This window comes from Lonchura striata, chromosome Z (assembly GCF_050655825.1).
Source record: "Lonchura striata isolate lonStrDom1 chromosome Z, ASM5065582v1, whole genome shotgun sequence".
Taxonomy (NCBI): Eukaryota; Metazoa; Chordata; class Aves; order Passeriformes; family Estrildidae; genus Lonchura; species Lonchura striata.
In genome coordinates, this window is record NC_140740.1 from 18,196,577 (window position 1) to 18,221,486 (window position 24,910).

General features: G+C 35.5%; 1 protein-coding gene across 3 annotated transcripts in view; it reads left to right on the plus strand.

Moving 5' to 3' along the window:
• MCTP1 (multiple C2 and transmembrane domain containing 1) overlaps positions 1-24,910 on the plus strand; it is a 209,874-nt gene that overhangs the window by 91,157 nt on the left and 93,807 nt on the right. For all 3 annotated transcript variants that reach the window (XM_031507452.3, XM_085568072.1, XM_077790123.2), the window contains 7 exons: positions 1,666-1,852; positions 6,630-6,723; positions 18,920-19,022; positions 21,113-21,215; positions 21,558-21,659; positions 22,003-22,077; positions 23,628-23,747. In XM_031507452.3, coding sequence (XP_031363312.2) covers positions 1,666-1,852; positions 6,630-6,723; positions 18,920-19,022; positions 21,113-21,215; positions 21,558-21,659; positions 22,003-22,077; positions 23,628-23,747 — 784 coding nt within the window. The remainder of the gene's footprint in view (positions 1-1,665; positions 1,853-6,629; positions 6,724-18,919; positions 19,023-21,112; positions 21,216-21,557; positions 21,660-22,002; positions 22,078-23,627; positions 23,748-24,910) is intronic.

Sequence of the window (24,910 nt, forward strand, 5' to 3'; positions counted from 1 at the left end):
AAGAATTTGACTGTGTACATGGATGAAGCTTGTATTGACCATCAGACTGCGCTGACAGCAACAGCTTTATTTTTCCTTACTATTGCTAATTTAATTTCTCACTCCCTATCACCCAAAACGTTCAAAATAGAAGAAAAACATTAAGCTCAGTATGCTACATAATTTAGAAATTTTTTTATTGTAAGATCATTTAACCTTGTTACTATGTGAGCTTTGCACTTGTTAAGTGAACCGCATAAGAGGCAGTAAATGTCTCTGAAAAAACAAAATACAGTTTTCCTGTAGTAAATCTGATGTGCCTGTGATAGCACATTGCTCATTTTATGAGACTGCATTTATTCTCATAATTGGCTATTTCCTATCCTTAAATGGCCATATTTTAATGTCTGTCACCTTTTTCTTAGTTTATTGGCCCTGCAGTGACCACATTATCTTCAAAATCAATTGACATTTTATGAAAAGAATTTGCTTGATGTTTAGTTTAGTGAATTAGTGGCATATAGTACATGTGCTTGTTACATGAAATAATTGCTGTTGAAAGTAGAGTGTAGACTGGCTAACCAACACAGAATAAATACATTTACTTTATTTCAGTATTATTGGTGGTTGTATTTAGAACAAAAAGCTGGCAAAACCCATTTTGGGATGCTATAAGTATTCCAAATAGTTCTTTTTTACAGAAATTCCTGTCCAATGGAAACTGGCATTACATTTGACACAGACATCGAATTTCAATACATGCTCAGACTTGTAATCTAAGAAAGTTGAAACTTGTGCATTGTACAAATTAAAGTACTAAAACATTTAAGCTGTGCACAGACTAATTGAGGCTAACATATTATTGTTTTATTTTGAAGGTTTTAATCAGCTCTTGGGTAGCAAAGATACTCCTTTCCTTCCTTTACCTTAAATTTCTAAAGCTGTTGCAAAGCTATTTCTGCTGTCTGGCACGTATGGAATCATTCTTTATTAGTTCAGTGTATGGCACAGCCAGAGTTACTCAGAAAGGGCTCAAACAGGGCAGATTCCCTTCAGCTACTCTGCACACACTCTGCACAGCTATATGTAGTCCCTGCTCATTACAGCCTGAGACTTTTATTCTATAGGGGCTTGTGGAATCAGAATTTACCCTGGGTGCCAGCATGAGGATTTGACCCATACACAGCTTACTGCATGAAAGCGGAGCATAAATTGAGTTTTTCTATGCTCAGTCATCTTTATGCCATCATAATTTAATCCATGTAGAATTCTATTTTTTAAGAAAGGGTTTTTACTGTTGTTAGGTGAAAACTGTTAACATGAGAACTTACATTTTGCATCTATTCAAAAGGTGTAATTGAAGACAAAACTTGCATCTGAGCTGTATTTTTAAAAATTTTCTTAGACTGCATTTGAGTAAGGAATATTAGCTAAACTTGTCACTAGTGTCTTTATGTTCTTATTGATTTTTCACTTCAAAACTGTTTGTGTAGCTCAAAAAAAAAAAAAAAAAAAATGAAACAAAGGGCATGGGTTAAAGCTGAAAAGAAATTAAGAATTTTTTTCAGAAGCTGGACAGGAGTTTCTGCTTACTTGGATTTTTTGTCCATTTGAATGCAAGTGAGCCAATGTACTCTTGCTTGATGTGAGAAAAACCACATGCTGATGGAGAATGTGTGTTTCTAGGTGCCAGATTGACCTATCGACCCTGAGTAAAGAACAGACCCACAAGTTGGAGATGCCGCTGGAGGAGGGAGAGGGATACCTGGTGTTGCTGGTCACTCTCACAGCCTCAGCTGCAGTCACTATCTCTGACCTCTCCATCAACTCCCTGGAGGACCAGAAAGAGCGAGAGGAGATACTGAAGAGATATGTATGATGTTCTCTTTCATCCTTTGTTAGCAAAATATTGGCCTATATAAAAAATAACTATAGTGAGGGGAAAATCTAAATATATCTCTTCTATTCTAATCTCACCTAGCCAATGACTATAATTTAAACTAGTTATTAATATAAAAACAATAAATAGTTATAGCTTGAACAGGTAACATCAAGAAGGCTACAAAAGCTCTTCATTCAATAACATTATTTTTTACATGGTAATTGAACTGTTTGATAGGGTGTCACATAATGAAGGTAATTTTACAGCCTTGTAGATTATCTTTACCAAGCACAAAGTGACTAAGGGATCATTCAGTAACTTAACAGTTTCTAGTGATTGTTTATGCCAAATAATTGAGGTGCTAATGGTCATCAGCTTTTTATTTGGATCATCTGTTAAAGGGCAAGAAAACTTACTTTATCTTAATATTAAAGGCTGAAGTACATAAAAATAATTGTTTCAAACATTGCTTCCATCTTTAAATATTCTGAAGAAGATTATTTTAATTTCCCGGCATCTTTGCATTACGCAGATTCTTTGTAATTTTATCAAAGCAACAGAGAGGGGAGCTCTTACTCCAGCATTTGCTAATACCTAAATCACTAAAAGTAACTGTCTCGCTACACATGAAGAAAAAAATGCTGTTTCCACTTGCAATTACAAAGCTTTTACTGTACAATGCTGCCAGGTGTTTAGGAGGGCTTCGCTAGACACTCAGCCATTAAACCAACCTCTGACTATCAGAGAGGCTGCTTAATTTATTTTCAAGATTTTAAAATATTCCTATTCCATGACGGACATCCTTTTCAATAACTGAATTTAATAAAGAGGTACCTTATCAGGCTGTGCAGATAACATGAAGTCCTAGTACTAATGCTGTAAAATATTCTTCAAACAGATTAGCAGGATGTGTGCTTCAGCAAATTTATTCTGTCTATCTCCACTGAATCAGGTGTCTGCTAATGCTTGTACAACTCATACACCAATAGTGTTATCATAAACACAATTTAATAGAGGTGACTTAGAGAGGCTAAATATAATATTCCAAAATGAATTGAAAGCTAAGGTATTGTCCACCATCTCTGAAAAATAATTACAATTAAGAGAGTTACTGCACATTTTGGAATCCACCAAGACAGTCTGTCGTTGTCAAAATAGATGTCTATAAGTAGAATAATTTTTTGATGGATATGTTTTTGAGGTGCCGTAGTTCCTGCTACCAACAGCAACAATAACATATTTCTGTAGCTTATTCTGTGTGATGAGACAGCAGACAAGTCATACTGATGGTTTTGATTATTTCAGTAGCAGTATAGAAACATGTTGCAACTGTACTGTTAATCATTTTTCCTCAATCCTCAACTTTTTGTCCCCAGTGTAAAGGACAATAATGTGGTATAAGATTGATCTGGTTTTTTCCTGTTTCTTGTAAATACAAGGATAGTGTGTCTCTTCATATGTTTACATTGGTGTATACATTCAAAACCATTTAAATTTTAGAAAGATGTTCATATCGCAGAGGTATGAATTTTTCATTATATGTTTCTGAAAATTGTGGCATTTACATACTTTTTTGATAAATTCTACTTTTTTATTAAAATTATCAACAGAAGAAAGAAATTACCAGGGCTAACTCAATTCAAGTAGTTTATTTTCACTGATGTTCAATTTGAGTTCAGTATTCATACCTGCACTTCAGAGCTAATACAAAGACAGCATGTGTAATCAGCAAGATGTAGAGTTCCGTGTTGATTTACTATTTTTTTGGATTTATTTCCTCTTTAAAAAAATCTAGCTTCCATTTGAGAAATGTATTTTGCACCCTTTCTACAGCCAAAAACAGTTAATGAGCTGACCTTGCCATCAGATCAAATAGCCTTAGAAAATGACTCTATTACTGTCACTTAACCATTTGTAGCTGAACATCAGAGCCTTACAAATTAAATAGGCATTACTGATTGAACCATTATTTTACCACGATTGTCTGAAAAGATTAATTCCTTTTGGGGTGAGGAGGGGGGCACATTAATGGGTGCAGACCAAGAGAGATTGTATGACCTTTTCAGAACTGGTGTGCTGAACTCATGGTCCCCCTTGTCACAGTTTAAAAACCAGAGGAGCTAGTTTAGAGAAGTTGTTAGCATTCCATTTTTATTATGACATTTCACAGTCATCCGATTTAATGTCCCTTGACCAGATTGTCCACTGTGAGACGATGGGCTTGAAATGTTATTTAGAGCATTGATAGAAGGTGAGCAGTTCTAAGATGACAGCGAGTCATGAGGCTGGTGGTGTGACATTAATTTTCTCCATAACAGAGATGGAATAAGACGTCATGGTGACAAGCTGTCAATCAGTACTAGCCCCTCAGTGTATCTCAATGCCATGGGATGGGGTATTGCTTCTCCCATAATAGAGCTGAACTGAGATGCTCTTCCTGACAGCTGCTGCAGCCATACAGAAAATATATTATACAGCCTTTCATTAAAAAAATAAAGAAGACTCATCTCCAGAGCATTTCAATCTTTTCCCATCTATTGAGGGCTGAAAAGATTCCCAGCAAATCACAGATTCCCCTGCTATGGAAATTCTAGGCTTCAGAAACTATGCAGATTTTTGATACCTTCAACAATAATCACAAATAAGAAGGCAGAATATAATCTGATAAATCATTACTTAGTTATGTATTTAAAGTAATTTGCTTCTCCAAGAGTCTCTGTTGTGGTATTGTATTAATTTTCATCACTCTCCCCAGTCAGTATGTGCAGTAAATTAATCTAAGCCAGCTACTTTCTGGAATTAAAAGTTCAAAAATTCTGTGGGATTTTAACAAAGTTGGCAAAGTGATATACAGCACTGGCACCCTCTTGAAGAGTGAGCTAACCGGGATGAAATTTGGAAAAAGGGGACTGTATGGCATCATAGGAAGTGAGTGCCATTGCTTACATTGTTTTGTGTTTGGTTTTTGCTTTACCTTAATTCTACAGTTTGGTGTTTTGTTTTGGTTGTTGGGAAACTGGGGTAGAATGCGGAAACATTTTTGTAAGTCCTGTAATTTTGATCATGTGTATTTCACAGAATTATCTCTGTTCTGCTACTAGTTCTGATAAGAAGCTTCCAAACCCTGATCATCATTCTAATAAATGAGGGGTGCAGAGATGCTTTTGAATTATACCAGTGCTATCTGTAATACCATCTCTGCTACCATCAGCTTGTAAGCACATAAGCAAGGGGTTGAGTGTGTGCTGATTAAAGTTGACCACCAGTATTTTGAAGTCATATTTATGATGATTATCTTATTAAAATTGGTAAAAAATTATTCACTGTTACCCCATTATAACACAATGCATGTATGTAACATATGGGCTACTACGCTGAATTGGATTTTTAAATTCAGTGTAGCAAGGTCAAATCTTCACTGTAAACAGTAAATGGTCAGCTGGAGTTTGTGAAATTAGTATCAGTGTGGTTTAACTGATAGAATTGTCTTTTTAATTAGAAAGACAGGAGTGCATATTTTATGTCTAATATGTTAATGGGTAGATTTTCTGTGCAAAAGCATACTGTTTTTGCAAGCTGACGTTTAATATTTCATTTAAGCAGCATCTGTGGTTTTTAGATTCAGTGATGTAATTTATTCTCATTTCCATAACAGTAAATTTTGGTTTTGTAATAAATTAAGGAATTGTTGATTTGATGTTTTCCCTGATGCTGGCTTTTTGTAGAAATCTGGACATTGTCATAGGCAGTGGAAAAAGTTTCACCACATTAAAATTTTAGAGAGAACCATAGGCATTAAATACATTTGTCCAGATTTTAAAACATTTCAAAATTAAGGTATGAGCTAGTATCTATGAAAGAAATTTGCATTCAATGTTTAATCATTTAAAACTCTGCAAATGTTAAATAATACTAAAAGCTGGAGTTTGATAATTGTAGCATGTCACACCTAGTTAGTGCAATACTCCCAGTTTGTTAGATTTAGTTACTTGAAAAAAGAGCAGCAGCTTTCTAAATCTGTGTTGGTTGAATAAATGCATGTATTAATGTGCTGAACTCTTTTTTTTTTTCTCTTCCTTATACATGTAGCTATTAAATAAATTTATGCTAAAAAATTATAATGAATTATGTTAAGGGATTTCTGCCATGGAATTGAAACATATTTTAATTATTTTTTTTATCCTTTCTGCATGTGATTATTATGACAGTTCTTAAGTAGTTGCTATTCTCATTTAATTGCTTTTGCTGATGTTATTCACAAGCTTATTATAGGTGTATATGGTATATGCAAGCTTACATGTAACAGTCAACTACAAAAATCTTTATTGGCCCTTATTGGCCCTAGGTTATTGCTCAAGATAATATTGGAGCCATCAGTGGGAAAATGTGAACATAGTTCTTGCAAAATAATTCAGGGAGAGTAATTGTTTCATTTTTTGTGTTAATTTCTTATTAAATTGCTATAATTTCAAATTTTGAAGTACAGCTATTCCCATAGTATTAGGGGATTAATTCACTAGAATTTGTGTTACACTTAATCAATCATATTCTAACTCTTCCTCTGTAATTTTCATTGATAAGTTAAAGTTGCAAAATATATGAGGAAATGCAAACAACTGCACATTCTTCAGCAAATAATATTTAAAAGTCTGAATATGTAGACAGAATTACAGTAACTTATATCTGGGCCAGGGTGGAGAGTATTAATATTGCTTTTGGTTTGTTTCTTTTGCAATCCAGAATTATTTTTCTTTTTATTATTTTTTAGAGTCCAATGATGATGTTCCATAACATCAGTGATGTGGGATTTCTTCAGGTGAAGGTCATCAGAGCAGAAGCATTGATGGCAGCTGATGTCACAGGCAAGGATTCATTTAGTTTCTGTGACACTGAATCCTGTAGTAAGATTCAGTGTTTTTAGAACAGGGGAAAAAATGCTTAAAACAAAAGTTCATCTACAGGTTATGTTCTGTTTGTGCACTTCCACCTTCTGCTCATTAATTAAAAAATCTAAACACAAACAAAAGTTTTGTAAGGCAGCAAGTCATACTAACACTAGCAGAGCCCTATGTAGATTATTTCTGATAATAAAGGTGAAATATACATTTTTCTCCCTCAGATATCCTATAAAATTACATAGAAGAAAGTTCTTTTATTTTAGTAGATGAAACCATACAAAATTATCAACATTAAATTCCAAGGTACAAGACAGATAAAAGGTTCCAGACTTAGATACTACTTTAAAAATTGTTGCCAAAAGAATCACTTGTTATCTGTTAGATATTTAGCAAGGCTGCTGTCAGTTTCAGGCATTTCAACTAAATGCAATTTGCTGTAGCTACTGCTTATCTTTATAAGATAAGGGAAATAAGATTTTTTTTTTTTTTAATACTATTGTATGTTATAAGTTGAATGGTTAATTCAGCATGTTGCTTTGCAAAATAAAGAAAAAGTATTTCAGCCATTCTAACCATATTTCTCCAGAAATGTCCAAGTTATATCCTCTAAGTACAATCACCTTCATACCACATGAGTTGAATGGAGCAAAATGGGCTGCATTTGTGTTAGAAAGTAGCCATCTCTGCTTTAAAATAATAATTAAAATTTTAAAAAACGGGAAGAAAGTAAAAGGAAACTAGAAAAAATGCTCTGTTAAAGGAGCAGATACAGAGCAACTTACTCAATTTTTAGTAGTTTTGTGATAATGAACATAACTACTAGTATTTCAGATAAGGTAAAAGTGCAAACACTTTATCAGTGCAAACATTTGATATCCAGTTTGTGGTACACAAAATAACAGATTCTATTTTTGGTGAAGTTGTAGAAATGCTTCTAAAGATCCCTCAGTCTGGTTTGACCTTATAATCCAATGTTTTCTGAACAGAGGGAGAGATTAAGTTACTCAGGTGCAGATGGGGTAATTCAGTCCCTGACCGCGTTCAGTCTTCAGCTTTTCCAAATCAACATGTTATTTGTGCTGGTTGAACAATATTTTTGGAAATATATTTGATTCAATTAAAGATGTAGAGAGCTACCAAAAATTTTCAGACATTGTATTTCAGATGCCAGACAGGAAAATGGGGAAGAACACTTACTACCTTCCCTTGTTAGTTAAGAAAAAGTGTTGATGCAGCAGATGTATTTTGTAAGATGGCTGCACATTCCAGATGTGACAGAAATCTTGTATATTCTGAACGAAACTAACTGGGAATTTTGGAAAGAAGAAATGGTTTTACTACCTACTGTTGTAGTTTATAGCTATTTTTAGTAACTTGTAGTTATGTACAGGTCATTCATTTAAAATTAAACTTTGAATAGCAATAGTGAGAAATAAAGTAGGTATTTGGTGATTGTCAATAAATCATGTTTGCAAAAATTGTGTAAAAACTTGACCCACCTTTACTCAACTAAGTAATTAATGTGGAGAGTGCTGTTATCAGTCATGTTACTTACACCACTAAGGATTGCTTCTATGAGTAAAAGCTAAGGACTAGTTTGCTCATCTTACTGTAATGTGTTTTCAGAGTTAATCTTTTGCCCCTGAGTCTGAAAAGCAGCTGGAACAACTATATAGTATCTACATGTTTTGCTCTGTTTCCAGTCTGTTAAACATATTTCTCTTCCAGGAATCTTTTAATGTGAAGTAATGAATCAAAATTTATTAATCTGAGCTGAGTAGATTTTTTAAATCCTTAATATTCAATACTTAAACATAAGCGCAGAAGGAAGAAGATTTCTGTAATCTTTTAAGTAGCCATCAATCCTGCTATGATTGCAAGGATTTTTTCCCCCTTTCAAAACGTAAAATTTTTCCTTTGTCCCATGCATTGAGCAGCATTGTAATACTGTACTAACTCTGTGTGAATAAAGAGCAGTTGAGTTGAATGAATGAGTAAAAAGTACAAATTACTTTTTAATGAAACCCTCAATTCTACTCCTTTCCTCAGAAAGCTCATAGCCTCCCTCAGTGGAATGCTAGTAGGTCACTTTAGTTACCCCTTAATAAACTGTTTAGAGCCAAGGGAAGTTTTTTTCCTTTACTTTCAATAGCCTAATGTTGGACAGTGCACTTCAAATCCTTAAGGTTAGTACAGATTTTTTTTTTTTAAAGAGAGTGATTAAGGATGGTAGTTCAGGTCTCAGCTTACAACTCCCCTCACATGTACATGCAATGAATAATGTGCCAGGATAAGCTGAAATTTCAGTTAAGTTGCAGGCAGGGGAGAAAATAGACATTACCAGTTTTGAAATGCTGTGCTGCTGGAACATGCCATAAGTGGATATTAAAAATACCCCAGAAAGTACAGTCAGACTTCTCACTCAACCCATTTGCCAGGAGATCTATGAGAGGAAGAGCCCCTGAAGGGTTGGAGAGACTCCCCACCAGTGCTTGAAAGCTTAATTTGGTTTCTGCGAGAGCTGAAAAATAGGGTTTCTTTCAGGATCAGGGTCTTTGGGAAAATTATTTGGTCTCTGAGGCTGTTTCCCCCAGAAAAAAGTGTAGTTCCACAATCAGTACACAATTTTAGAGATTCTATCAATGCAAAATTATATTCTGTTGGAAATTGTGGTCACAGCAAATCCACCTTTCTGGAAATTATGTATTATTAAGTAAAATTCTTTGAAAGTATAACCTAATGAATGGGATGATATTGAGAAAGAAATTTAATTTTTCCTTCTCTGTCTGAGAAGATACTTCCAATTGAGTCTTCCATTGTGTTTTAGCTATTCAGTGCATGGTTTTTTCCTCCCTAAATCCTGAGTTAGAAAGAGTTACATTCCTGTTTCCCTAAATCTTTGCTTGCTCATGGTATCTGTGGCAGATTTCCTCAAGGATTTGACTGCATGAGAGTCTGGCAGGATAGGTGCTGTGCCTGTAGTGACATCCTTTGATATGAAGAGATTTTCTGGTGGTTCAGTAAAACCTAAAGTATAATGGACTCATCATGACAGTTGGCTTCTGCCATTATACACATGGGTTTCACCTAACCCATATGTATTACAGGTAGTGAAGCAATAAGCCCTTACTGTGACATAGTTTAGGATTAGGCAATAGTCAGATATATCTAATCCTGCAGCATAGTCAGCTATAGGTGGTGGGTGGTTGTGGAAGGCTGCTGGCTTTACAAGGCAGTGTCTGCATCTCTTTTTTCTGAGGCACATACATCGCTCCTTTGTGCCATGAAATAAAATTCAAAATGTCTGCCTTATCATTGATAAAAAGTAAGCAGAGTGGGAAAATATGTGCCACAGGTTTGATCAATTTTAACAAAAGTGCTATGCTTTTAAGGAATAATATTTAGGAACTCAGATTCATTAGCAAGAGCAAAACTCAAGCTCTGTAAGATGTCCTGACTAGAAAACAGCTTGTTTTGTAGTCTTTGGGCTTTAATTAAGATGTGTTCAATTCTAGCCCCCTGGCTCTTTCTCCCCCTGCCCCCACCCTTCTTGCTGTGTCACAGACCAGTGATCAGACGCTTTCAGATGGTCCAGCCCATGACTTTGACCTTCTGCGAGGTCTTGTGTTCCCTGGGGAACCGTTCAGCTCATGAGGTCTGATTTCACACTTCCAGGATGCCTTGGCTCTCATAACAATGACAGGGAGACAAAGCCCTTTAGAGTGGGCCGCATGGGGACTTGTTTAAATTGGAAACTAGAGAGGAGTCAAGGAACAAGGTTACAGGCTACAGAATAGTGCTTTTAATAAAGAGCTCACAGCTCTGGTTCAGCTCAAAGAGGGCTACCTCTGTACAATTAATTGAGACATTTATCTGGAGCATCTTAGACCTCCACTTTCTCACAGAATTATGTGATAAATATCAGCTAAGAGGCAAATAAAATGTGCATGAAATGAATTTTTAACACTTTGATTACTGTGTCTTCAGTCTTCATTAGAAGTAAATTTATTTGTATTTCTGTCATCATTATTATTCAATTGTCTGCATTTTTTCTGAGTACTGTGATTTCAGAATGTTATATATCAGAGAGCTTTTACTAAAGAGCTTAGGTTTGTTTTCAAAAGCTTTTCAGGATTTTCCTGTCTAAAGAAGAGAAACTAAGCATAGACAATGAGTCTATGAGATTTTTGTTTTCTTCCTTTTTTTTTTCAGTTTTATGTCTGGAATTCAGCCTCTATTCTAAGAAAATTCCATGTTAAAATTTTGATTACAGTAGCTGAAAGTAGGATGAAGACACCAAGATGGCTAATTGTGCTAAATGTAAAATGTCTTTTTAAAAATCTGTCCTGCTAAACTGTTCTAGCATCACATGTGCAAAAATGGTCTTTGAAATGGTTCTTCAAATGCTAGGAAATGTCAGAGTGATGAACACAAACATTAAATTCACAAAGGTATGGAAGCCCGTGTGTGTAAAATTGAAGGAATAAATTTGGAGGCCCTTTAGAAATACGGTTCCAAAAGTAATTTGCTATGTCAATTAGTGCAAACAGATTTCAATATTCACTCGAACTCTCTCCACAAAATACAAAAATCTAGTAGGTGGGCAGAATTCTATGGTAGATAAAATATTTCATCAGGTCCTGTCATATAGGTCACCTGAAGATTTTGGTGCATTATTATGTACAGGAAAGGTACTGGGTTTTAAGTACCAGTTCAGATATTTTTTGTTAACCATAACATTTATAATTATACATATATGAAAGGATGACTTGTAATTAATTTTTTAAAGTTTTCTGTGGAGATGAGTTTAACTTGATTATGGCATTGCACTGACTTGTAAAATACCTTAAGCATTCATGGTATCAGTGTGTTGCAACATGTTTGCATCATCACAGATAGAGTAGAATTATAATTCCCATTTTAAAGATGGAAAACTAAGAAAGGTTAACTGACTCAGCTAAGGCCAACAGAGCAAGTCCTTGTCAAAGGTGGCATTTCACTTGGGTTCTGTACTTAATCCATTAGATAAGGCAGCTTCTCATGCTATTGAGCCATTCCTCCTCCTGGCCAAAGGTCAGACTGACTGTTCTGCTGCAAGCAGCTGGCTGGCAGGGAGCTTGGAACAACATTAGTGACATTAGTGTCTGCATGAGTGGCACTGCCCCCCAGAGTCATGAACTGGCTGTCTTGTCTTCTAAAAAATAAAGGCCTTTTTTGCTGTGGAGACTTAGATCCATAATGGATAGACATTGCCAGAGGTAGGAGAGAAACATAATAGCCTATGAAATATTCAAACAATATTTTGGCTTTTATAGCCATGTTAAAGTTGGTTAAGTGAAGTTATGGTTTGAGAACTTGACTTTTGAATGTAGAAATATAATTGAAATTCCTTATTAAGTTTTTAAACTGTCCAAAGCATTTTTAGTTCAGTTTGGTAATGTAATGTCAATAATGCAAAATTCATATAATATTTAGTTTAGAATAAAGCCAATGATTTGATGAACATGGGTTCATAGACTAGCTAATGCTGAAATTGAACTTAATCAGTTTTCGTAATTTTATGGACTGTGAAATGGCAAAATTATGAAATAATTTGTTTCCCTGGAGTTATACTGAGGCAATGCATGTTTTCCATAGCAATGGTCTAAGTATTTCTAAATGACTAATGGATATCTAAACCAATGCTATCTGCTGACTCTTGTGACTTAATATTTCAGAAATGCAATAAGTTTTTTGGAGGACAGCTAGATCTACCATGTGCTCTCTTGCTTGCATATACTCCAAAGAGCAGTTACATCAATGGTATTTCCTAGGAAAGGCCCTTGGCAGCCTTAATTAAGAGAGTAAGAACCTTTCTATGGTGACTGATGGTCTTTATGATTTTTCATTTTCATTCCTACAGGCTGCAATTTTAGTGATTGATGATAGAGAACATGTTTATTACTGTACACCAGTGTTTTCTTCCTTTCTAAAACAGCATTGTCCTACTGCATAAAATATAGATGTTTCTATATTTTCATTTACTAAAGTCTCCTGGTTTACAATATTAACTGGATAATGAGCAGATGACATGCCGTTTTCTGGAGACAAATGCATATATTTAATAGCATTTTATAGTAAAAAAATATCACTCAAACTTGTACAAAACATGGCAAGCAAGATGTTCAAATTTAAGATTTGATGGCTTTTCATCAAAGAAAAGTCAGCTTTGTATACAAGTGGGGCTAGGAAGTGAATGTGAAAGTGCAGTTATATTCAACTGAAGTCTTTGTTTGAAAGAACTACTGTGTTCCAAAGTTAATTTTTGCTGGAAAACAGTTTGCCAAGAATCAGCAATTTATGTTGGATCATTTTCACCTTGGGGACCATTGAAGGAAGGCCTATGTAAATTGCCCAGAAATATGTTACATCATATTGTAGTTTGACAGTTCTAACACTCAGGTAAAGTTCATAATTAGACAAATAAAAGATCCCTGCATCTGAGTTGGTCACACGTTTTGCCATCTCTTGTGAATTTGAGTTGACACCTAGTGGTTTGTTGTTCTAGCTGACACATAGATTGGACAGTCCAGCTCGCTTCCAGCCTGGAAGATGGGCTGTAGTGGTGTGTGTAAGACCAGCCCACCAGCCCATGACCACCATGATATGAGGGTTCACAAGTCACCTAATATGTTTGGTGCTTGCTTGTGAGTACCAGCATAGAGAGCCAGATGAAAGTCCTCTGGTGTTTCCATCAGGGAAAGCCCTTTCCCTGGTGGAAAGGGCCTTTTTCAAACTTTTCCACACAGCCTGTGTGGTGCTGTAGTTACTTGAGAAGAAAATCCAGAAGCTGAAATTGTGTGAAGATAGAGGCTTTGTTGTATTGATTTTCTAAATATTTTGAGAAGCAGCTAGAAGTTGCTTCTATCAATCACTATTTTGGTCTCTTTTCCATAATGAAAAAGTGCATTTTCTATTTTCTTGCAGGAGAAAAATGTTTAGGTGACCAACCAAAACAGATAATTAAATCAGAGCTGCCAAATGACTTTGATTTGTTTGTGAAGGTCTTCCTGGGATTTGGGGGACTTTGAGTTTTTAAGAAAACAAAAAGTAACACAACTCTAGTTCCTCATTGCTACCTCTTTTGGAGAGTTGGGGCTGATTTCAGGTTATGGGTGTACAGTTCATCCAGGGACATACAGTAGTTCTGAGAAATAAGATGATAAATAAAAGACTTAATTTAAATTAATGTGTGCATAATGTGCAAAGTGAAGGACAGAGTGCTGACTGATGTAAAATAGTCTTCTTAGATCAAAGTAAGGTAATCTGAGTTTGTGCTCTGGTCTTGTACTGTCTAAAGATGTAGCATAGCACAAACAAGGATATCTGTCAAACTATGTACATTTGGCCTAAATTCAAAGGTTTCAAAGACAAAAATAAAGATAGTATTCAAAGCTTCAAAAGATAGGTAGCTTTTTAGTTTGTTTTTTTTTTTTTCAGTGGTGGCATACATTACAAAGTATTCAACTTAGCATTCATGCCTATCTAGCATTCATGCTTAGATAGTCAACTTCTGTAATGGATGAAGGAGGAAAATGGGTGAGTGAAATCTGTCAAAAGAGAAGTTGCTTTTCCTTTCAATTATGCATATTATGTAAATTCGCACTTTATTTCTATAATTTCAGGAGCCCTTAGGCTTGTACAAATACAGACTAAAAAGCATGAGACTTTACAGGAAAAGAATGGATAAATTATATTTGTTTAACTTTGTACTGAGGTTGTATGCAGGCTTGATTTCAGTAAGTTGGAAGGTGTACTTTGTTTTTTCACTACCTACTTCTATCATGAATTCCTGCAACCAGTGGTAAGGTGTGATAGCAGTTAGCCCCACTGTGGTCATGGGACACTCAAGATTTTCAGTGTTGGTGCTGGTGCTGCTGGGAGCATGTTGTTAATGCGTACCTTAGGCAGGAGGTGGTCATTTTATTCTTGTACAGCACTGACCACATGCTTAGGATTGTGTTGAGAAGTTTGCTGTGGATGTCAGTCTGACCAATAACTAAATGTCTCTAAAGTCACTGGAATAGTAGCTGTAGGCCTACAAAGAGCACAGAGCGCAGAGCTAGCTGGAATGTTCTCAGTAGATACAGAGGGTTTGATATAATTTCTTGATGTATGACAAGTTTTATATAGTTATATACAGCAGTTGTGGTTTAGTTTATAGTGAAAGGTGTTATGTTCAAGACAATATAATATGGAATTTTATAATTGAGCATAGGGAGCACAAGACTTATCAGAGGTTTTTATGGTTATTTTAGAAAGGGTAGAAGGAGAGCACACACTTCTGAACATGTATGGCTCTTTTCTAAAAAATTAATGAAAACCACTTCTTTATCTCTTGTTTGAAATAGCTAATCACATTAACTGACAGAAATTGTCTGAAGCTGCCTTTGTTAGAGTGTGTTGTGCTAAAGGTATTGGTTTGGAATAAGATAGTGTTGTTGGATCTTTTGGGTCCTCCTAGACACCAAGGAGACCTAAGGACATTTGTTACTAATTTAGTGCTCTCTTAAGGCTTTCATTGGGAATGATCCCATTATTTTGAGCACTCTTGAAATGCAGCAGGTTGCCAAGGCTGTCAGTGAGAATTAAAATTGAAGTTACTTTTTCCAATAATGAAAACTTGGAAGATGTCAGATAGATATGAGTTTTACCAAGTCTGTCTTTCTGGATCACATTCACTAATTTGGGTTAGTTTCTTAATAATGTTTGCACATACCTTATGTTGAGCATGTCAACATAACTGGTGCCTTTCAGAGGCCCAGCTTGGTTATGAGTGTTTCAGCAAAAGTAAGAAATGCCCATAGACAATAGTGAAGGTGCATATAGAAACTCTGTAACCAAGTAAATATGATAAAATCAAAATTCCTTAGCAGAGATGTTCAAAGCTGGGAAACTTCTCTTTGTCAGCCATGATAACTGAACCTTGCCTAGAACTGTGTCACGATATGGCCTCTACTCAAATTTTTTGCTGTAGTATTTTCAAATTATAGGAAGAAGGAGGTGTGAAATGTTGATTATAAGCGAGGGAACTTTTAATTTCTGAAAATCATTTGTCTTTCGTTTGACTGAGGAATCCTGTAATTAATGCTACATATTACTGATTAATATCCATGTAAATCTGTTAGAAGTGTAATTGAAAAAGTGTATGCCAAGAGACACAGAAAATATATAAATGTAGTAAATAACTTCTCTTTGTTTATAGAAAATGGCCTGTATGTACTGTAATGTAATTTAGTGTGTCTGTATATCTTTAATAAGCTCAACTCACATTGTATCACCATATGCAAATATAATTGATGATACTTTTAAAAATGAGATATCATAGTCCACCTGCCATGCCAGTGCTGCCTTGTTATTTTAACTGTCTTCTGTGTGTTTCTTTTTCAAATACTGAAATCTAAATAACTCAAATAATATAAATGGTTTAGATTTCCTATCACCTTCTAGACTTGTGAAATAGAAGAACCTTGAGATGTCTGGTACATCCATTTCTGCTGACTAATGAATCGTATCATTTTTCAAGATAATGGGAAACATTCAACAGTATGTGATTTTCTAGAGAAGGTAAACATCAATTAACTGTCAATTAATTCACAATGTGTTTAAAACAATTATTCTTTATCATTAAAGATAATAATATGCACATAATATGCATATTAGCCCTTGGTGTAGTCAAAATCAATACTGCAGTTTGGGATTTGTGGTCCCTGGACAGCTTTGTCTAAGTATTGATTTCATTGTCATTTGTATAAGGTATGAAACAAATTATGTGCTTCCCTAATATCATTATCATGGCCCCACTAATGTAGCTACTGTAGCTACTCAGTTTACAGTTTCTAATAATGCATGAAAAAATAATATGGAGTTAATGAAGACATTGAGAAACACAATTGTCTAGTATACTAGATTTAATTGTGGAAGGCCAATGCCAATATTCAATATATTTTGAACAGTTTATTGCCCAAAGAAAGTGTAAAGAGAAGAGCAAGTCATGAGGTACTATGCAACTCAAATGTTAATTTACATCAGACAAAGTTCCCCTGGATCCAGGAAGCAGCAATTTGTTGTTCAGCTTTATTTACATGAAAATAATGTGTACACTTGTACTGTACCAAAGGCAAAGGTTACTACTTCCAGTTACTGCAGAAAATAAAAATATAAAAGCAGGATAGCACGTCTCTGTTTTGGACAGGTTTATAGCAGTTGTCATTACTGACATAATTTGAATATGAATTAAATAATTTAGTCCACAATGTGATTTCTTCCCTTTATTGCCTCTTTATTGAAAGAGGTCTTCCCACCATGCCTCTCATGTTTTCATTAGTGTTCTTTCCATTTGTTCCTTAGGTCTACCTCACCACTCCTCCTTAGCCTTCTAGGTAATTTCAGGATTGCCCTGAAATGCCAAAGAAACCAATCCCACCACCTTTTGCTTTCTCCCACTTTGGAGCACTCCTTTTTTAGATAGCCAATCTGTTCTTAAGCATCAGATTCAGGTGTCTACTTTTCTTCTTGTCCTTTTGTGATAGTTTAGGCCAAGGATGTGTGAGGGTAGAGCCTGGAGCCACGTGGGCCTGTCTAGGCTGTTGTTCTATACACTCAAATCATCACTGGTATGCAGAAGTCAGGGAGTCTCTCTTCCAAGATGAAGAGGTCATGGCTTCTGGTGGAGGAAAATGGGCAGTGCAGAGGTTCAGCAGACATTTTCTCCCTTTCTGGAGGAGTGTGTGGTGAGTGGAGTGGTGGGTTGGTGCTGATCCCGACTGGAGGATTTGTCTAACATTGTGGGTTTTTTTGTTGTCTTGGTCTGGGGGAGAAAAAGTGCAGGTGTGGAAAGTTTGTATGCCATTATCTTTCATGGTCTCAGGCTTGTGGTGAAGAAACATGGTGGAAGGAGCGGTGGGGTGGCACCATGTGTGGAGGCAGCATGCAGGACTCAGGGAACATTTTGCTTGTAATCAGCCTCTCTTATACACTGTTACTGTTTACTTTCTTATCTCATTGCTGTTTCAAATAAGTTGTTACCTCAACCCATAATTGCTGCCTTTAGTTTCTCTCACCTGAAAGAGGTGTTGGGGAAAAGGGGAGCAGCTTGACTTCCTGGTGAGCTTAAACCACAATACCTTTCCAAAATCAAACCTTAAAAGGGTTAGCGTCAGTTTCATGTTCTACTTGTAAACTTGCAATTTTGATCTTTTTTCTTGCACTCTCCTTAGTGTCTAAGCTCTGCTTGCCTGCAGTCTTTTCCTGTAAGTTGCCTATTTCATATTTAAGGACAAACACACACACACACACACACACACACACACACACACACACACACATACACACACTTGCTTTGCCCATTGCTTTTCTTTAAAGGAAGAAAATATACCTCCATATCCCTTTCCATTATCTACATAATGCGTTTTCAAAGCAGCAACTTCATACTTTCCCTTTGGTGGCTTGCATGATGAGGGACCTCTTTGTAAATATATCCAAAACTACTTTTTTTGTACTTTAGTGTATAATAAAATACCAAGGATGTTTGCCTTTCTGCTGTGCTGATGCTATAGTCCAACATTCCAACTCGTATAATCTCATTCTTTAATTGTACTTGCCCACTTTGTCTTGTGTTAGGCTTTTATATGAGGCTGACATCAAGATTATTTGATTTTGGGGAGAGGATTTGTACAGCGTGAAACATACAGTTAAAGATATAATAGTCTTTGGATAATTTTCGTAAGTGCTATGTTGTTACAAACACAGAGTAATGCATTTCTTTCACACCAAAATACTTTCATTATATTATCTTTAAAGTCAGTGGGTCATTGGTGCCATTGAAGCTCTCTTAGCTGTCTCACAAGGGTGCTTGGCAACTTCTAGGAACATGCTGTGTTTCATCAGAAGGTACGTATGGTACTCCCCTTTTTTTAAAGCAAAATAATCGTTCTTTTAGCAAAGAATGTTAATAGATTATGGAGATGTATAGTGTGTTATGAATATCTTGAATATAGTGCAGACCATTACAGTGAAGCTCAGAAAATGAGAAACAACCCTCCAAACTTGTTTTTGTTTAAAGCTTGCTCATCATATATTTTCTTAGTTTATAAAATTACTTCCAAATTTTCTCTTACAGGTAAAAGTGACCCATTTTGTGTAGTTGAATTGAACAATGACAGACTGTTGACGCATACTGTCTACAGGAACCTCAATCCAGAATGGAACAAAATCTTCACATTGTAGGTGTTTGGATTTAGTTCAGGGGAATGAATGGGCAGTGGGTTTTGCATAGTATTTTGGAGCTGAGGGTGTTGGAGCAGGAACAAAAATACTTACTGGTAATTCTAAAGAAGAATAGTGATGGCATACTGATATTTCTTATCTAAACATCCAAATACATTTTGAGGATTAAAACCATGAAAATAAATACAGAAGTGTATAATTTTAAACATAAAAATGTTTCTTGGAAAGCATCTATGAGTAATGCTATGCACACCAGACTCCTGTTAGGTTCAGGAAGAGTTTCAAGGGTCAAATCCACTGTGATGGATTTGCCCCTGAAGTTTAGAGTGGGGAGAAAAAAGATACTGTGAATATGACCTTTATTTAAATGTGGTTGTTAAGTGTAAGAAACATTAGATAGCTACATAAAGTTAGAAATTCTACATGCATTTACATTTCTCTGAATTTTGATGAAATCCTTTCCACTTCTTGTTTCCATTTACTAGCTGCCCTTCTCACAATATCATCTAGTATCGTACTAGTACAATCCAGCTGTTGGGTAAAATGCAGTCTAAAACAATTGTTTGGGGAGTGATGTGATTTGTTCTTCTATTCTTGTGTTATTTTGAGGACAGTTAAAGGCTTTAACAAAATAGAAAAAGGTCTTCCACAGACAAAATGTCCTTGTTTTTTGCCTTGCTCAGTTGCCTTTTTTTCTCCCTTCTCTCTATCTGACTGTAATGTGACACCAGTGAATAGAAAAACCTGATCACCGCTGCTGAAATCAGTAACAATCCTCTGCAAAAACAGTAGGAGCTTTAGATTTGTGTACTTACTTCACTTTATCATACATGAAAATGCTATATTTTGCCCTTAATGTCAAAACTCTGTGTGATTTTAATTTTTCTTTTCCCCTGTAGATTTCTTGTTCATATATTTAGCATCCACAGGTTTTCATGACCTGCAGTGAGCTCTCAGAAATGAATTCAGAGCAAAAGAAAAAAAAATCTCATAGTACTTATACTTTTCAACAGCTTATTAGAGTAGTTTTCATTTCTGTATCTGCAAAACCATGCTAAATTTTTTGTTAATATATTTTTAAGTATTTACCAGTAGAGCAAATAACTAATGGTCCTCTACTTCTCAACAGTGTTCTCTGCACAAGGAATTGTCTGGATTTGTAGAGGACAAAAGACTAATCAGGAATCGAATAGAAAACCTCTAAAGGGTTTCAAGGCCTTCCTTCTATGTACATTTACATTTATCCTCAGATTTCTTAATTTTTGGGCTAGCAATCCCTCATCCGGAGGAATATATTTTACTGAAGCTGAACTGCTTTGCTTGAATTTGTATTTCCTGGATCAGCGGTTCAATCAAATATGAATTCTCACAAATAATATTTTATTCAAATAAGGAATAGGAATTTTTCACCCAAAAGTTTACATGTAGAGTCATTTCCTGTGTGTGGCAATGGAGTGTTTAATTGCTTGCAGTCTTTTTTCCTCAGTTGTACCTGAATATGCATTGTTCCATATTATTTGTTCTTTATTTCCTGTAATTTGCTGAATATTAGTAATTTAATAAGAATTTCAGGAACAAAGAATTTGTTCTTGGTGCAAAGTTAATGCTCTTGTAGCTTGCAATTGTTTCTATTTACAAACCTACAGGATTCACTGTATTTGCAGTAAGAATTGCCACAAGGGTAGCGGTGTTTAAGAGTAGCTTTTAAAAGCTCTCTGTCCTCCTGCTGGTGGCTGTAAATCCCCCAGTGCTTCTCCTTGCAGGTCACGCAGTGCAAACCCCAGGCAGAATTAAAGCAACATCCTTCAGAAAACTTGTGGTGGAAAAGCCTTGCAGAGAGAAAGAGTCATAACTGCAGCCCTTAGAAAGTATTTTGGTTATATTTAAAAAACCTCGCAGAGAGAGAGAGAGACAGAGCAATCATTGCAGCCCTTAGAAAGCATTTTGATTATATGCAAAGATGTCTCATTCACTTAATCTCGTTCTCCTCCATGGCTTGGAAAAACAGACGGATATCTGTGTTAACCTTTTACAGTTTTGCCCTTGGTGCCCACTGGTGTGTGATTTCTTTCTTCTCTCTTTGTAGCAATATAAAGGACATCCATTCAGTGCTTGAAGTGACAGTTTACGACGAAGACCGCGATCGAAGTGCTGACTTTCTAGGCAAAGTTGCTATACCATTGCTGTCTGTAAGCTTCATTCACCTGACATACTGCTCTGAATTTTTCCCGCTGAAGGAGGGAAAGAGAAAAAAAATAATAAATTTGCAGCTCTGAGTCTGTCATTTCTCAACCAAGGTCTGTAATAAGAACACTAAAATTTTAACATACTCTATTCACGGCCATGTTGAATCCCATGATAGTTAATTTTTCCTGACAGACTCGGTCCTGGTAATGAACAGGTACTTGTCAGACTTGCCACAGTTGTTTTGGGTTCTCTGTCAGTTTCAGCAGCTGGGGGTCAGGGGTCACCGGGGGGGTGTATTCAGCAGAGACCGCAAGACAGACGGCTGTCATGTCCTTTTCCTGCAGATTCAAAATGGTGAACAGAAAGCCTACGTCTTGAAAAACAAGCAGCTGACAGGGCCAACAAAGGGGGTCATCTATCTTGAAATAGATGTGATTTTTAATGCTGTAAGTCTTAACTTTGGGTTTTTTTGTATTGCTAAAGAGTTCAGTTTCATGAAAGCTTTTGTTCCTGATTTGTAGAGAATTTCTGTCATTCTTCATTCTCTCTAAGCCTTGATGTATACTACAGAATACTCTTCTGCCACTGCTTGGCACACCCACTCTTTTTGTTGCTGCTGCTGCTATTGCTGCTAATGTACAGAGCAGCAACTCTTGTCTCTGTGTATGCTTCTGTGTTCTGATCTTGGCAGTCATGACTTTGAAACTTGGTAAATTTTGTGAATTGAAGCCTGTGTTACTAGTAAGGAGCAAGTAAACTTGAAATACTGACACGCATTTTAATGCATAGGTGAAAGCCAGCATACGAACCTTAATGCCCAAAGAACAGAAGTACATTGAAGAGGAAGACAGACTGTCTAAACAGGTAAAGAGTAAGGAAACACTAATCCCTTCTAAAATCCTTACTATCAAGTGTGCACATTCAAATATCTGGTATCCAAACTGCTGAGAGTAAAGAATAACATTTTCATTATGTGTTTACAAAAGAATATGATAGGTTGAGAAGTCAGAAACTGAATACATGGGTTTAATGTGTCTCCTCTATAAATTGCTGCCTAATTTCCATCAAATACATGAATAACAACACAGTTGAAACCATTAGGTTTCACACATATCAGATTATTGCACAGGTGCATGTAAAATAAGTCTTGCATAAATTTTTGCTGTTAACTTTGACCCAAAAGTTCTCAATTTGTTGCAGGGTAAAGAGTCATCATTCTTTTAGCCAAATTTCAAGGAAGTTACTGGAGTAAGGTTTGAATCAAAGGTGAAAGCAGACTGAAACTCTTTGGAATGCCAGGAGTAGGAAATGTATTGACTCTTTTATCTATGGATATTTTTGCTACACACAATTTTAATGCTTTGGTAAAAAATGGTTTAAACACACATATTTTTCTGCACTCAAACTACTTTGGACTAATTTTTTCTTGTTCCACAAATGTTGTGTCTTAGTGAGTATTTGTCGGACTATGGGAACAAGATTTTTGTTGTTTTTAGTGAAGAGTCAAAGGTCTCAGAACTTCTTTCTTTGTTTCTGAAAGCTTGTATACTTAAGCACAGTTTAAATTACCTGCTGGATGAATTTTATAACAGTTCATAAAATAAAACATTTCATAAGACAAAATATTTCTTTATTTGCGATTTTGAGTAATACAGTTACTAAAGCTGAATTTTGCATTACTATTGTTGCAAAGAAAGAACAAAGCCTTTTACTCAAGAATAATTCTTCTTCCTATATCATAAATGAAAATGGCATTGTGACTTTTGGAGATGGCAGGAGGAGTGACCATTTTCTATACATTTCAGTACAGAAATCATCACTGGTTTGTTCACTCTTTGTGGTGAAATGTGTTGCCATTTTGGAGGATTGAAGTACATTTTCCTGAATCAAAACCTAGAGTTGTTATGTCTTACATATATGTAATTTGAAAGTATGTAGATTACCTTGGTAAATACTTAAAACAATGCTTTCAAAATACATCACAACAGACAAATTTGTTAAAAATGTTAAATGGAGCAGATATCTTAATTATGTTGGAGCAGTAGTGTTGCATGGTTTCAGGTTAGTGTACTGCAGCATCTTTTTATTAAAAATGGCCAGCATTTGTTAAAGACTTAATGAAACTGAAATCTAATTAACAAAATAATTTGTGACAGTTTGCACGTGGCTTTTGAATGATGAACATTTTTTGTATCATCTAGAATTAAATTCAACAAACACCAATTGACACAATTTGCAAATTCTCTCTCTTCCAAGTCTCAGATTTTAAACTAACTTGCTCAGTTTGTGAGCTAGAGAGCTTAATATTTTCTCAGCCTTTCACCCAAATTGAGAATGACAGTATTGTTAGCATGAGCCTCTCCTGAAACTTTTTGGGGTTTTGAAATATTTTCAACCTTTCATCTTTTTAACAGCTACTGTTAAGGAACTTCATCCGGATGAAGCATTGTATCATGGCGCTCGTTACTGCTGTCTGCTATATTAGCAGTTGTTTTGACTGGGACTCTCCACCAAGAAGTCTAGCTGCCTTTTTGGTATGATCTTCTTTATAATGTTTTTAATCATCCCAGGGTGTTTGTGTTCTAGACTGAGACAATACTATGTAGGTTGGTGGTTTCTTTTTAATTTATTTAAAAGTCTGCATTATGATGATATCATAAGTCACATTTATTCAGTTTTTAAGAAAAGAAATTAAGTTTAAAATGTCACACAAACAGGGTAGAGTGATTTTTTAAAAAATTTATAATTGTGTATTTATAGTAAAAAAGTAATTGATTATATAAGTTGCAAGCAGGTGAGCCGAATCAAAATAGAGTCAGTGAACTATGGATAATGTATTTTAAGCTTCTCACAAATTGCGTCCATTGAATTTTGTTTGGTCCCCTTGCATATTGAATAATGACTCTCAAAGTATTTTTGATTAATAATTATTCAAAGGTGGTGTTCCTAGATTTAAAAAAGCCACCAAAATAAAACAAACCCAACTTTAAAACCATAAATGCAAGCAAACTAGTACCTTTTAGGCAGCAAGCTCTGGTCATAGTTTTTAGTGAATGGTTTTAAGTGAATATGTTTTTAGCTATTAAAAAAAAATGCTGTTTCTTCATGAACATTATCTTTATTAGTATTAACCTTATTTTTCTGTTACATTTTAAAAATTCCAAGCACAATTCTAGATTGCATTGTGTTACCCAGATAAACACCTCTTTATTTTTAAAATTGTAAGAGCTACAAACAAGACCATTATTTTTTCATTAGAGAGTAGAAATGTATGCACGGACATACTTTCTGGAATTTCTAAGTTTTTTTAATTGGCTGAGAGGTACTGAGATTAGTAGCCTCTCCATCATGATTATAAACAAAGAAGTGTTTTGGTATAACTTTGAATAATTATAGATATCGTCTGGTGACAACACTTTTTACTTGGGTGCCTGAAGGTCACGTGCCTTAAATTCAGAGAATTTAAACCAGGCATTGGTAGCTGGCTGTGCAGTAAAATGGGGTAGTTGGGTCACAGTGTTTTGCAGAGAGTTCTTCCTTGCAGGGCTCTGTTTTTTTACTGTGCTGCATGTTAGACCCTTGTTTTTCAAGTTCATTGGGAGTACAGGAGATACATGTGCTATTGAAAGAGCCAGGGGGTTGTACTTATACTGATGTCTGTAGTAATGGCACTGTGTGCAAAGATAAAATATACTTG